The 14,665-nt window shown below is 54.9% G+C and overlaps 1 protein-coding gene across 1 annotated transcript; it reads left to right on the forward strand.

The window, feature by feature from the left end:
- The first annotated feature begins 3,229 nt into the window (after nucleotides 1–3,229).
- On the forward strand, nucleotides 3,230–7,542 carry LOC130033610 (cytochrome P450 11B1, mitochondrial). Its single transcript, XM_056125411.1, has 9 exons — nucleotides 3,230–3,450; nucleotides 3,579–3,734; nucleotides 5,123–5,322; nucleotides 5,392–5,598; nucleotides 5,708–5,862; nucleotides 6,661–6,827; nucleotides 6,976–7,054; nucleotides 7,136–7,330; nucleotides 7,429–7,542. The coding sequence occupies exons 1-9, from the start codon at nucleotides 3,230–3,232 to the stop codon at nucleotides 7,540–7,542; spliced, it is 1,494 nt and encodes a 497-aa protein (XP_055981386.1).
- The last annotated feature ends 7,123 nt before the right edge of the window (nucleotides 7,543–14,665 follow it).

Here is a 14,665-nt window from a genome sequence, read left to right on the forward strand (position 1 = left end):
CACAGCATGATTAATATTGTTAATGAAGCTTATGTAACCTGCTAATTGCTAAAGCTGGAGCGATAGCACAGCAGGTAGGGCGTTCGCCTTAAAAGCGGCCAACATGGCCGACCCGAGTTCGATTCCTCCGCCCCTCTCAGAGAGCCCGGCAAGCTACCGAGAGTATTCGATATGCCAAACACAGTAACAACAAAGTCTCCAATGGAGACGTTACTGGGCCCGCTCGAGCAAATCGACGATCAACGGGAGGGCCTTTATTTATTTATTATTAAGACTATATAAACTAGCTTGGATTGAAATGAACTTGCTGTATGCCACATATTGCATGCAGCCCTCCCTAGCCCTGGTTTTCTCTCATTCCCTCACTCCAGCCAAGGTTCAAGTTGGCCGCGCAGGACATGGCACCAGCCTATCTGATTTTCGATGCTTTGGCAAATGAGACAGCATCCCTGATTCTTGACCATCGATGGAGGTCGGAACTCCGGATTCTTTCTCTCATTTGAATGAAGTGTGATACTCCAAGCATAGCTCTTTCGATTCCTCTTGGGAGACCCAAATAGTATTCTCATTCTATTTTCGTAGAGCCCAGGTCTCTGAGGCATATGTTAATTCAGGAAGAACAGTGGAATCGAAGAGATGTGCCCAGAGCCGGAGGTTCTTAGTCCTCTTTGCTATTTCTTCAACGCTCTTGAAGGCGTTCCAAGCCACTCTCTTCCTTCTGCGCAACTCAGGTGCCAGGTCATTCGTCATGCTGACTTCTCGACCTAGGTACACATAACTGTTGCATTCGGAGATGTTCATTCCATTGAGAGCGAATGGAACATCAGGAAAGAGACTGTTTCTCATAAACATTGTCTTCATGAGATTCAGCTGTAGTTCGACCTTTCCACACTCACGGTCGAAGTCGGCCAGCATTTGTGCCACTTGGCTAATGTTTGGTGTTATTAGAACGATGTCATCAACAAAATGGAGATTCCTTGATTTAGCTAAAAGAAAAGGGCGGCATGTGAGGCTGAAGTGGAGCCATGACAGGCTCCACTTTTTTTTTCTTTTTGGGTCACACCCAGTGATGCACAAAGGTTACCCCTGGCTCATGCACTCAGGAATTACTCCTGGCAGTACTCAGGGGACCATATGGGATGCTGGGAATCAAAATTGGGTCGGCCGCATGCAAGGCAAATGCCCTACCCACTGTGCTATCACTCCAGCCCCGACAGGCTCCACTTTAAGACCAAAACTCAGCAGGCCTAAGTTTCAGTTTCCCATATCAGAAAGTCCCTATTTCCCAGAAAACAATATCACCCTGGGCAGATAGACTGACCTGAGGCAACAGCCTATCAGAATGGGGGGCATGGGCAGTGGCGCCCACCAGGTGGAGGCGGGCAATGGAGACGAGTCACAGGACAGGACTCAGACCAAGAATTAGAAACACACCTGTTAGTCCCTGGGGAAATGCTGTTATGTAATCAAACCCTATATAAGCTACTCAGAATTTGTAGTTGGGGTCCTTGTCAAGACTCCACTGCATTGGATGAGTCTCAGACCCTAGCTCAAGCTAGCAATAAAGGGGCCTTGCATTTGCATCCTCGTGTCTGGTCTGGTCAATGTGTGAGCGAAACTCCCTTCCTGGGACATAACATCCCCATCCACGGGGATCCACTGCCTCTTGCAGACGGCCCCTGTCCCGTTGGGGCTATGATGGGCTCTTGTGGGCAGGTCGGGTTGTGGCCTGCAGTCTCCGCCACACGCCTGGGCCTCCAGGGAGAGGCCATCTCCTTCATGCTTCACAGGGGCCCAGAAACCTACCCGTGTGAGCCTTCCTGTGACACTCTTTCTGGAACATTCCCAGGGTGTCCTAGCAGTGACCTTGCGTCCCACAGGCAAGGTTGGCCAGCGCTCTGAGGGGGCAGCATGGGTCAGACTGCAAGACCTCCAGAAACCCACCATAGAGACCCTCCCCCAGACTCACCATAGAGATCCCTGACACCCAACACAGAGACCTCACCCAGGCACCCCATCCCACCACAGGGACTCCACCAGGACACCCCAACCTCTCTGCCATAGGGATCCCTGATGGGGCTCCATGTGACTGTCCTGTCTTGGAGTCCAAGTGAGAAGGGGTTCCCAGCCAGCACCATACCCTGTGGCGGTGCTGGCTTCCCCCTGGCCTGCTCCCTCCTCCACGTGCAGTGCCTGGAGCAGGCCTGTCCACTGGTCCAGCCTGGCAAGGCCCCGCACACATGCTTCCTTTCATCATGGGTCTGGGTCAAGCACTGGCATCTCCCAGAGGCATCCAGAAGGGTACTGGGGGCCTGGGGATCAGGCACCTGGACCCTCATCTGCTGCCTAAGGAGAGGCCTGGAGGCCTGCTCAGGGTCAGGACACACTGCCCCCCTGAAACGGGCTCTTGCTTCTCCGTCCTCCCCACGACTCTGAAAGTTCTCACGGCAGGATCTCTGTTGGCTCCATCTCTGTGCCCTGTGCCCAGGGAGGTGGGGTGGGCACCCAGATGTGGCACGCCAACAGGAGAGGTTCCTGTGTCCTGACACAGCAGGAAAGCAAGAAAATTGGCGCAAGTCACCACAGTGGGTGGTGGGCCGGCCGCAGGGAACACACAACCCTTCATAGAGCCAGGCAGACGCTGGACAGCTGGCCAACTGTCTGGGCTGCTGTGGACACCTGGGAATAACCTCAGGGCTGGTGGAGAGTCCATCTAGACTCTTCTGAATTAAGGCAGAATTCCCAATTGCCTAGTGCAGACTGAGGGGAGCAGCCCAGTGGGCCACTGGAAAGGGCTGTCCTCGGCATGTCTCATGCTCAGAGCCCATGTCTACACAGCCAGCCTCACCTCCCAAGGTTCCCTGCATGGAGGGAAATGGATGCATCAGGCTGAGCCTCCCCAGGGGCTGTGGCAGAGGCAGGCATGACCCCACATTACACAGTGTCGCAGTGAGGCCCTGGGGAAGAGTCCCTAAGGCCACTTATCTGGTCCTTGGGAAGAAGCAGCAGCCAAGGCCGCCATCCTCCAGATAAGGCGCTATCCATCTTCCCCATGGCCATCAGCACTGTCCCCGCGGCTTGTGACAGGACATGCGTGGCCACGGAATCAGATGCCATCCAATCTCATTCCCCTCTCCCTGTGGCCTTCAGCCTTGACCTTGCTGTGAGCTGGCTGTGACGTGGTCCCGTGGTGGAATAAGAGGGCCAGAAGCAGGCGGAGGGGGTGAGGATGGCGTTCAGGGCACAGGCACCCCTACGGCTGACCTCCTACAGGGCCCAGACCCTGGGCTGCAGAGCTGCGGTGGCCGGCGAGCCGGTACTGCCCTTTGTTGCCGTCCCCCAGTATCCTGTCAGCTCATGGATGAAGCTACTTTCAGGAAAGGGGTTCAACTGGGAGCACCTCCACCTGGAGGTGCACCGGGCCTTCCAGGACCTGGGCCCCATCTTCAGGTCAGACCCTGGGTGGGGGGTCACTGATGAGCGGGACTCCAAGTGGCATGAGGGCGCGAGTCCCATCCTGGACGGGGGGACCCCACGCAGACGCCACCTCCTGGCAGGGCTCTGGATTTGTCCCGCAGATTTGACATGGGCGGGAAATGCACCGTTTACGTGATGCAGCTGGAGGACACAGAGAGGCTGATGCAGGCGGACTGTCGCTTTCCACGCCGCGGCTTCCCGCAGCCCTGGCTGAGCCACCGACAGCAGCGCGGGCACAAGCGCGGCGTGTTCCTGCTGTGAGACGGGGCGAATGCGGGGCGGTGGGGACCCAGGCCGGTGCCTTTGTCTTTGGCAGCGTGGGCACAAGTGCGGTTAGAAGGCAGGGGCATGCAGGGACAGTGCCCAGGCTGGTGACTCTCGTCCCTGGCAGGAGGGAGGAGTAGGTCCTTCCTAGCGCCTGCCCTGCCTGGTCATCACCCCCAGGTCAGGGCAGTGGACAGAGGATGATGCCAGCCAGGGCCTGAGCATGTCAGGGCACACAGACCCCATTATAGGATGGCCCCTGGTCAAGAGTTGAGGCATCGGCCCCTGAGGACTGGTGAGTCTTTTGAAGGGAATGGGAGGTGCTGGGCCAGGTGGTCTGGGTTGGCACTGCCTGATGTCGGGGGAGCCCTTCTGTGGGGTTCTAGGCTGGGGTTATGTTGCTGGGTGTGGGTCCCTCTGGGCAGTCAGCCAGCTGTAGGTGGGCTGGGGAGCAGGCCTGAGTGTGTGGGGTCACTTCATCATGCATGCTTTGTCTGTGGGCCATGATTCTGTGTGGGTCTGTGCACATGTGCACGCCTGACTCTGATGTGTGAATGTGGCCCAGGAAAGCTGCCGTGCTCATGTGTGGCGTGTGCAGACATGGGCGTGTCCCCATGCATGTGGGCCTGTGAGTACATTAACCCACGCCTATGGGTGTATGAATGTGTTCCCACACATGTGGGTCATGTGTGTCCCCATCCATGTGGGCGTGCCTGTCCCCACATATGTGGGCACGAGTGCCCATAACCATGCCTGTGGGCCTGAATGTATGATCCCACACATGTGAATGAATGCATGTCCCCACACATGTGGGCATGTGTCCCCATGCATGTATGTTTCCATGCATTTGTGTGAGTGCATGTCCCCAGACATGCAGGGATATGTGTGTCCCCAATGCATGTGGGCATGTGTGTGTCGATCTGTCTCCATGGGCACAGGAGGGGGGACAATGCCTCTTTGCTCAGGGAGGGACCTTAGGCCCAGGTTTGCCCGTACTTCCTTGGTACCAGCAAGTGGCTGGGCCGAAAAGAGGTACCTTCTGTCCCTCTCCTGAGGGTCTCTGAGCCCCCCAGAATCCCCCAGCCCTGTCTGAGGCCTCCAGGGAGGAGCCCGCTGAGCAGAGGGAGGGATCTAGGTAGGGCACAGGGCGATGGGATGGGCAGGGCCAACCTCCTTCTGGGCCGGGTTGAGCAAGTGCCAAAAGCATCTGGACTTGATGCCCAGGGAGGGCTGGACACGGCCCACTACTGCAGGAGCAAACGCAGAGGCTGCGGGCAGCACGGCCATCAGAGTCCTGTCCTCTCTGCGCCCTGGTTGGGGCGCCCTGCAGACATGCACGTCAGGCCGTCCGGCTGCTTCAGCTCTGCTCTCTGTTCCCCAGAAATGGCCCTGAGTGGTTCGCACAGAGGATGCTCCTGAACCCCCATGTGCTGGCACAGCAGGCCGTGCACAACTTCCTGCCCATGCTGGACAGACTGGCCCGGGAATTCTCACAGATCCTCCGCGCCAAGGTGCTGCAGAACACCCGCCGCTGCCTCACGCTGGACATGAAGCCCAGCCTGATGCGCTTTGCCATGGAAGGTGGGTCTGGCAGCGGCTCGGGGCATGCAGGGACCCAGCCGCCCGGGCTCAGCGCCTGCCTCCCTTCAGCCAGCAGCTTGGTCCTGTTCGGGGAGCGGATGAATCTCCTGAGAGAGGCCCCGACCCAGGCCAATGAGGACTTCCTGTCTGCCCTGGAGTTCATCTTCAAGTCCACGGTGGAGCTCATGTACCACCAGCACCAGAGCCTGTCCCAATGGACCAGCAGCGCCCTGTGGAGGGAGCACTTTGAGGCCTGGGACTTAATCTTCCACTACGGTGAGGCTCGGCCGGCCACATACAGCCCCGGGGAGACCTCAAGAGTGCTGGGATCCGGCAGGAAAGGCCCGCGGGTGCCCATAGGAGGCCACTGTATCCTTGCCCACAGCCAGCAACTCCATGCAGAGGATCTACCAGGAGCTGTCCTTGGGCCACCCACAGCACTACAGTGGCATCGTGGCCACACTGCTAGCCAATGCAGACATGAACCTGGAACACATCTGGGCCAACTCCATTGACATGACTGCCGGAAGCGTGGACACGGTCAGGATGGCAGCCGGCCCTGCCCGGGGGGGGGTGGGGGGAAGGGTACCCCTAACACCAGTCTCCCTCATCCTGGTCCCCAGAATGGGTAGGCTGCGGGAAGCCCCCGGAGCAGTGTCTGTCACCAGCAGAGGTACAGGGCATGTGGGAGTCTGAGTTGTGGAGGGGAAGCGTGGAGCTCAGTCGAGGGGCTACAAAAGCACCCCTGCCCTGAACCGGGAGGGTCCCAGGAGGGGAGCAGACCTGTCCCTTGCACAGAGCTACTAGAGCTGCTAGCCGGCTTCTAGCCCAACCTTCCTCCGCTCACATGCTCAGCAGAGCAGAGGCACATGGTGCCACTAGGTCATTTGGGAGGGTAGAGGCCTGGGGGCCACAGACCTTGCAGGCGGAAAGGAGGCAGAAGGCCTGCAGGGATGACACAGGTGAAGACAGAGGCCAGGGCTGTGTTGGAGGTTGCTGTCCCCAGCCCTGAATCCAAAACCAGAGGGCAGAGGGGGCATGTCCTGCAGCCGGAGGCCCATTCCACACAGCAGAGACAGCAGGGTGATCGCCATGGCAACGAGCACTGGAGCCGCTTGACCCCAGATGTCAGGCTAAGCTGCCATGGCTGTACCCAGGAAAAAGCCCGGCAGGGTTCTGGTGCCCGGGCTGGCCTCTCTGGAGAACCGGGGCCCGGGAGCCTGGGGAGCAGGCCTCCAGAGCCCTGGAGCCAGCGGGCAGGAGCAAACCCGCCTGTGCCCGGGGGAGGCGGGGGAGGCAGCTGTGGGAGCCGTGGGCTCAGCCGCATGCCGCCTGCAGACAGTCTACCCTATGCTGATGACCCTCTTTGAGCTGGCTCGAAACCCGGAGGTGCAGCAGGCCGTGCGCCAGGAGAGCCTGCGGGCAGAGGCCACCATCTCAGCAGACCCCCGGAAGGTGCTGACAGAACTGCCCCTGTTGAAAGGAGCCCTGAGGGAGACCCTGAGGTGAGGGGCTCCTCCTGCCTCCACATAACATACGCAGTGTGGCCTGTGGGCCTCTCGGTGCCAGCAGCCAGTGTCTGGGTGGGAGCTGGGAGCCCTCCAGGGCAGGAGGCTCCGAGGGTGGCTGAGAAGCCAGTGGACGTGCTCACAGGCTGTACCCAGTGGGCCCCTTTCTGGACCGCGAGCTGACCTCTGACACAGTGCTGCACAACTACTGGATACCCACGGGGGTGAGTGAGCCCACCCCCTCCCCTGCCTGCTGTGCAACCTCACCCTCTCCCAAGACGCAGCTGGCTCTTCCCTGTCTGCAGACCAAAGTCAGGGTGGCACTCTACTCCCTGGGCCGAGACCCCACCACATTCGCCAGTCCCGAGCGCTACCACCCCAAGCGCTGGCTGGAGCAGGACACCAACACCAGGCTGCCCAATCTGGCCTTCGGATTCGGTATACGCCAGTGCCTGGGGCGGCGCCTGGCCAAGACGGAGATGCTGCTTCTGATGCACCACGTGAGAGCCGGGGTGCTGGGTGCCCATTGGGTGGGGGCCAGCTCTGGACTGCCTGCCTGGAGTGGGTCGCAGAGCTACTTCCTGGGTGTCTGTCCTAGGTGCTGAAAAACTTCATGGTGGAAACCCCAAAGCAGGAAGATTTAGGGATGCTCTACCGCTTCCTGCTGATACCATCCACGTTCCCTCTCCTCACCATCAGGGCCATAAACTAGGCCATGACGCTCCAGGCCCCTGGGCCACACACACTCCTCGTGGGTCCCCACTGGCTGCCTCCCACCAGGCTCATGTCTCTCGAGCCCTGGGCCCACAGCTGCCTTCCGGTGTTCTCACTGGTCAGAGCCCCCGAACCTCCTCTTCGTAGGAAGTGTGCAGCGCGTGGAAGGGCCCTGGTCAACGCTACCTGCCACACTTCCCTTCGCAAGAGGCAGCTCTGGGCACCGTCACCCCACAGGCAAGGAGACTCACATAGGAATGACTTTCTGACACATTCTGGGTATTAATCCTTCACAAATATACCAAATAACTGCTCCCATTTGCTCACCAGCCTTTTGATTTTGTTAACTTACTTTGCAGAAGCTATTTAGTTGAACAGTAGGTAACATTCCTAAATAGCCAATGGCTCAAAAAAAAAGAACATCTTGACAAATGAGCAAAGGCATTAAATTTTGGAAAACTCACTGAGTGAAACAACAATGCTGATCAAGTGACATTAAGAAGCATGAGTTCAAAAAGTAGAACTACAAAAGGGGGAAAAATTAAAATCACTAGCAAGAATATGGTTCTTGCCTTGCAAGCGGCCAACATGGCCGACCCGAGTTCAAGTACTCCGCCCCTCTTGGAGAGCCTGGCAAGCTACCGAGAGGATCTCGCCCGCACGCCAAAGCCTGGCAAGCTCCCCGTGGCGTATTCGATATGCCAAACACAGTAACAATTGTCATAATGCAGACTTTACTGGGCCCGCTCGAGCAAATCATGAACAATGGCAGGACAGTGACAGTGACAGCAGGAACATACACTATAGATGAGGAAAATAGGTAAGTGCAAAATGAAAGCGAGGAGTTGGAGAAGTAGTACAGCAGGGAGGGCCTGTGGAGGGGAGATGCTGCAAGCCAGGGCCAAGCTGCCTGTTCCTAACATCTGAACACACGGCTGTTGTTGCCCAAAACCGAAAAGAGTGAAAGAGAAGGTATTATGACCATTTGCACAGAATTATGAAGCACTGTAAGACGATATTCTAAAGAATCATAGGACAATAAACTGACAGCTATAAGTTTCTGTAAATGCAAAATTCACAAATTGACTAGTTTTGAATGTACTCATGCAGAACCAGAAGATGTGAATCGACTTACAACTTGTAAGAGGAGGAGAAAAGGTCATCTGTAAGGGAGCTAGAGCGATAACACAGCAGGGAGGGTGCCTGCCTTGCACGTGAATCACCGGGTTCTATCTCTGGCACTGCGTATGGACACCCAGCAGTGATCCCTGAGGGCCAAGACAGGACTAATCCCTGAGCACTGCTAGGTATGGTCCAAAAATAATAGTGAAAAAGGTCCTCTGCAACCTTCCAGCAGAGAGCTCCAGACAGGGGTGGCTCTGCCTGGAACGATACCGTCATTCTCACTCTCCCAGAACGTAATGGGGTGGGAAAACTCCCCGAAACCTATGGGAGAAAGGCAGGGCTACCTGGCTTCCACAGCTAGACAAAGACGCTGAGAGAGGAAAAACGAGAAAACTAAGCAGAGGCCATTCTCCCTCCAGAGTACAAGCACGCTGAAGCCAGTATCATATGGAAGTGTCCCAATAGGAGACGCCATGACTAGGTGTAATTTGTTTCTATGACAGATTATGTTTCAGCATAATAAAAATTAACATTGGGGCCAGAGTGATAAAACAGCAGGCAGTCATTTGCTTTACATGCAGCTGTCCTGGGTTTGATCCCCTGCATTCCATATGGTTCCCTGAGCAAAAGACAAAAAGAAAAGAGAAAAAAGAACATTAACACTCCAAAATACCAGAATGAAAGATGGAAAGTCATTTCAATTGATGCAAGCAGTTAGTTTAACAAATTGGCCTCCTTCATGAGAGAACACTCAGCAAACTCTGAAGCAGCTCTGGGAGGAAAGCAGCCCAGATGCGCCAGGTTGCATGCGGACCTCTCAGCTGCCACCTCCAGAGCCCATAGCACGATGCAAACTAGACACGCAGGGTCAGTCAGAGTTGCTAAATAATCATAGTGAACAGCCTATAGAGAAAAGAAAAATGACTTAATGTAATTAATAGCCAAAAAAAAAGATAAATTCTTCAGAATAAAGTAAATGAAGTAAGGCGAGTTGTTACAGTGAAATCTAGAAAACATGGCCGAGACAGAAACATAAATCAGCACGAATCAGCAGGAGACTCTGACTGTGGCATGGGGGCTGGAGTGATAGCACAGCGGGGAGGGCATTTGCCTTGCACACAGCCGACCCGGGTTCGATTCCCAGCATCCCATAGGGTCCCCTGAGCTACCGCTAGGAGTAATTCCTGAGTGCAGAGTCAGGTGTAAGCCCTAAGCACCACCAGGTGTGGAACACCCCCTCCCCGCAAAAAAAAAAAAAAAAAAAACCCTCGGGGCTGGAGCAATAGCACAGTGGAGAGGGCATTTGCCTTGCACGCGGCCGACCCGGATTCGATTCCCAGCATCTCATCTGGTCCCCCGAGCACTGCCAGGAGTAATTCCTAAGTGCAGAGCCAGGAGTAACCCCTGTGCATCTCCTGGTGTGACCCTGAAAGGAAAAAAAATCAGACTGTGGCATGTCTATGCTGCCTGAGTCTTCCCTGGGCCAGGAACGCTGGCAGAAACATGGGCTTGTGACGGATGCAGAGGCAGCCCGGGATGCGAGATAGGCACCTGAGACTAAGGTCAAAAGCTGTAGTTCACGTCTAAAGTCTTCTACATCCCTCACGTGATGCCAAAACATTCCGGAATTTTCTGTGTGTGGCCCAACAGGAAAAGGGTGATCTGACCCCAGAAAGTCGTGTGAGAATAAACAATGTCCTTGCCGTGTTTGGAGGAAACTGCATGCAGAGCAATAAACACACATCACAACTGACCTGCAGTCAAGTTTTTGTAGAAACTCACTCTCCTCAGCGACACAGAAATTCAGGAACATCTGGGAGAGTGAGCTTCAGGGAGGAAAGCTGGTTGGAGAGCAGTTTCAGATTGACAGGGGCAAACCCTCGCAGACACAAGGTGTGGTCCAGAAATAAAATGAGGGTGTGAGAACACAGAGATCCTAGTCAAGGGGAAACTGGGAATCGGGAGTGGAAAGGCAGTGACGCGGAAGGGCAAGCCGGCATCATCCCTCCAAGTCAAAGGCCTCAAACTCTGGGCCACCCTCCCTTACCTGGGAGACCCAGGCATACCGATGACCCTTCCTAGCTTACACTGTGGAGGCCCAGAAACCTGCCTGTGCGGCTCTTCCGGTGACACACACGCTTTCTGGAACGATCCCAGGGTACCCGGGCAGTGACCTTATGTCAAACAGGCAAGGCTGGCCAGCGCTTTGTGTGAGGGGGCAGTGTGGGTCTGCTGCAGTGACTCACTCCCTGGGGATGGGCTCTGGGGGCTGCCCCGGCATGCCACAGCAGATGGTGGGGGGTGGGGGGATCCAAGTCCACGAGCACATTCCTTGGCTTCTGTCTCTGGGGGGTGAGAGGCAGCCTCCATCAGAGCCTGTGTCTGGAGATAATCCCGGGTGTGCAGCCCCCGGGGCCACACGCCCACCCCAGAGGTCACAGGTTGCTGAGCCTGGCTGAGGACGGCACTCCTGCACAAACACGATCCTCAGAAACCCCAAGAAAATTCCCCCGCTCCCCACCTCGCCCCAACTCGGGGACTAAGTCAGGACCCCGCCCCCCGGCCGGAGACCCCCCAGGAACCCTCCCCCCAGCTGAGAGGAGACCCGCGCACCCCACCCCATCTACAGCCAGGTCGCACGCAGAGTCAGGCCAGGGGTCCTGTCCCAGGATGAGACCCGGCACCCCACTACTGAGATCCCGTCACCGCCACGGAGACCCGGCCCCAACCCCTCTACTGGACTCCTCATGGAGCCTCCACCCGCCTGGCCAAGAAGCAGCTTCTGGAACTTTCCAGAGCTGCTATTCAGGACGCTGCAGGGAGAGCCCGTGCACCAGGATGTTCCCGGAGGAGGTCTCGCGGGACATGCTTCTGGAAGGTCTCGCGGGATGGTCTTCAGTACGATCTCGCGGGATGCTCTTCGGGACGATCTCACGGAATGTGCTTCTGGAAGATCTCGCGGGATATTCTGGAAGGTCTCACGGGATGTGCTTCGGGTAGGTCTCGCGGGATTGTCTCCCGCAAAGTCTCGCGGGATGTTTTCCCGGAAGATCTCGCGGGAATTGGGCCTGGTCTTAGCCTCGCTCCACAAGCTTTCGAGCCGCGACCTCCAAGGCTGTGGCCGTCCTGGTAGGGAGCGATGAGGGGGTCCGGAGGCTCTGTGCCTGGGGTGGGCGGGACACGGGAGCCTGGGCTGAGCTGGGTTCCTGCCCCAGAATGAGGGGAGGGAGATTCCAGAAGGGTACAGCCTCATGGGGCTGGAGGGAGGAGGAGGAGACCCGAAAGCTCGGACCCCCGAGGCTTCCGGAAGAAGGTTCCAGAAGGCTTTCTGTCTGTTGGGGATAGGGGGAAGGTTCCAGAAGGCCAAGGGGGCAATAATCTCTGAGGGCCTCGGCGTCAGGGGCTGCAGGGTGGCGGTGAGGAGGATGAGGGAGGCCAGGGGGCCTTCCGTGTTCATATCCGGTGGGGGGTGGGGGACCTTCACGTCGTTCTCCGCTGGGCTCGGAGTCACCTGGGGGGAGGAGGGGAGGTCGCCGAAGTGTACAGGACACCTGACCCAGTGCTTCTCTTGAGTCCATGTCCCCGGGTCAGGGGTCTCCGAGCGTCACACCTGGGGGTCACACATGTTCCCGGTTCGGGCCGAGGCCACTGCAGGGAGCTGGTCCCAGGCCCTCGGCGCCGCGCTGGCAGCTCACTCCTGGGCCCAGAGGGAAGGAGGGTCTCAGGCCCCCACGCTAACATGTCTCGGTTCTAGCTAACCAGGGAAGGCTGAGGCGACCAGTTCTTGACCCTTCCGGGCATGTGCTAGAGCTTGTCCCTGCCCGGCCGGGTGGCCGTCTCCTCAGGGCCTGCCCCAGCCCTGCGACTCCTAGAAACCGGGCCCAGTGCCCCCATCTCCTCCGGGCCTGTTCTGTCCATGTCTCCTCAGACCCCAACCCCATCCTGGCGTCTCCTCGGGTCTCATGGATCCAGTGATTTGTGAGGATGTGGCAGCCCGTCTGCAAACGTGGCCTCATCTCCGCCCAGTCACGAGTGTCCAACGAACCCTCTGTGTACCCCTCCCCCAAGGCAGCGCACCCCTTAGGCGTAGTGTACCTCTTAAAGTCTGTAACCAAAATTTTAGAATTGAAGACCTAAATTAAAGTAAAATGATGAATCCTAGGGTTGTGATAAGAAAATACCATTTCCCATCAGGACCTACTTGCTGCACTTGTGTTTAGGGACTGGTTTATCGCCCTACTAGCAGACTAGAAACCTTTAAACAAGCCATTAAATTGTTCCCCCTTTTCTTAAGGTTAATCTTTAATCCTAAAGTAATGTTGCGTCTGACATTCCAGACAAATCTCGGGACTTATAACCTGTTTCCAAGTTGTTATTGCAAAAACGAGACTTTATCTGTCTTTCTGTGTTTGTGCAAAAAATATTGTCATGAAGCACAAAAAAATACTAATGATGTCCAGAGAGAGAAAGTCAAATGTTTTGTTTCTACTGCATACAAGTTCTATTCTGTAGATCAGAATTCTATTCAATCTCAATATTCCATTCAGTTCCATGTAAAAAAAATCTCGATCTCCTGAAAGTTTTATAAGCCCCATTTTTCTGAAAGCACTGGAATTTTATCTTCAGTGTCCATTGCAAACCTGTACTGTAGGACATCTGGGAAAGAGCTTTTCCCCACAGACTTCTCTAAACAAGGCATTAGAACAATTCTACAAGTGACAAAACATTCCTTGAGAGTCCTGTCATTTGCTTTCATCTTTTACCTGTCAAGTTAGCTTGCCTGACTTGGAAATTTCACTGATATTAGTACAGGCAACTGCGTTTTATCTCCACACTAGTCAAAACCCTTATAAGACCAAGTTAGTTATTTTCTCCGCTAATTTAACAGGATTAATAAACATAGGCAACAAAGTTTTGTATCTGATCTTGGGACCCCAGACCAGCTGTGTGCAGGAAACTAAACCACCCCTTTTCCCACCAGCTTTCATTTGCCCTGATGATCGCAGACTATAAACACGATGGCTATATATTCTGACAGTTCTGTCCAGAAGGAAATGAAAATGGGGAAACATATCCAGGTGCAAGAAAATAGTATTTTTTAGCAAAGTTTCAGATAAAAGAAATACCTGACTTGCAAATGTTTACTTAAAAAACATAAGAACTTTCTCTGATTTGATTTTGGTATATCTGTAATTTTGCTTCAGGTTTTTTCCTAAATGGTCAAGTTTCTTAAAATATACCATAATTTGTAAGATAGTTTGATCCCTATTGAACCTGAATCTCAACCTATAAGCTAAGCCCTACATTTGTTCAATCATTTGTTAGATCCAGTAATCCAACCCAGTTCTGTCAACCTTAGTCCAGTTTGATGATCATCCTTTCCTCAAAAAATACAAAAGACAGATCTCTCAGGGACAGATGGTCAGCTATCTTATACTTTTGGGGCGATAGGGGACCTTCTGGGTGGTGTTCAGAGCTTATTCAGGTCTTTGTGCTCAGGCATCGTTCCTGGCAATGCTCAGGGAACCATATATGGTGGCAAGGTTAGGGCCTGGGTGACCACATGTAAGACAGGCGTCTTACCCCTGTAGTATCCCTCTACTTTCTGTAGTATTTACTTTGCATTTGGCCACAGCAGTGATTTGAATCCTGGCTCCACATATGGTCCCCCGGCATAGTCAGATATCTATGCCCCAGGAGACCAGAGAGCGAGGAAGGGCCCCCATCCCAGCCAGCATAAATAAATAAAAATAAAAAGCATTCTTTGGAAACTCAAGATAGTTTCTTTTGGCCACTGAAACCTTATGATACAATAAAAATTTGCTTTTTTTTTTTAGAGTTTTTAGATTGGAGGCCTGTAGCTGCTGCTGCCACCCAAGACTCCAAAGCACTATTTTTAGTACCACAGCCCTCCTACTATTAACTCTGGAAACCTTCTTGCCAGCAGTGGTGTCAGTGGGACTCAGTGACCCTCTGGTTCTCTCAAGAAGCGCCAG

This window comes from Sorex fumeus, unplaced genomic scaffold (genome assembly GCF_029834395.1).
Source record: "Sorex fumeus unplaced genomic scaffold, SorFum_2.1 ptg000054l, whole genome shotgun sequence".
NCBI classification, from domain to species: domain Eukaryota; kingdom Metazoa; phylum Chordata; class Mammalia; order Eulipotyphla; family Soricidae; genus Sorex; species Sorex fumeus.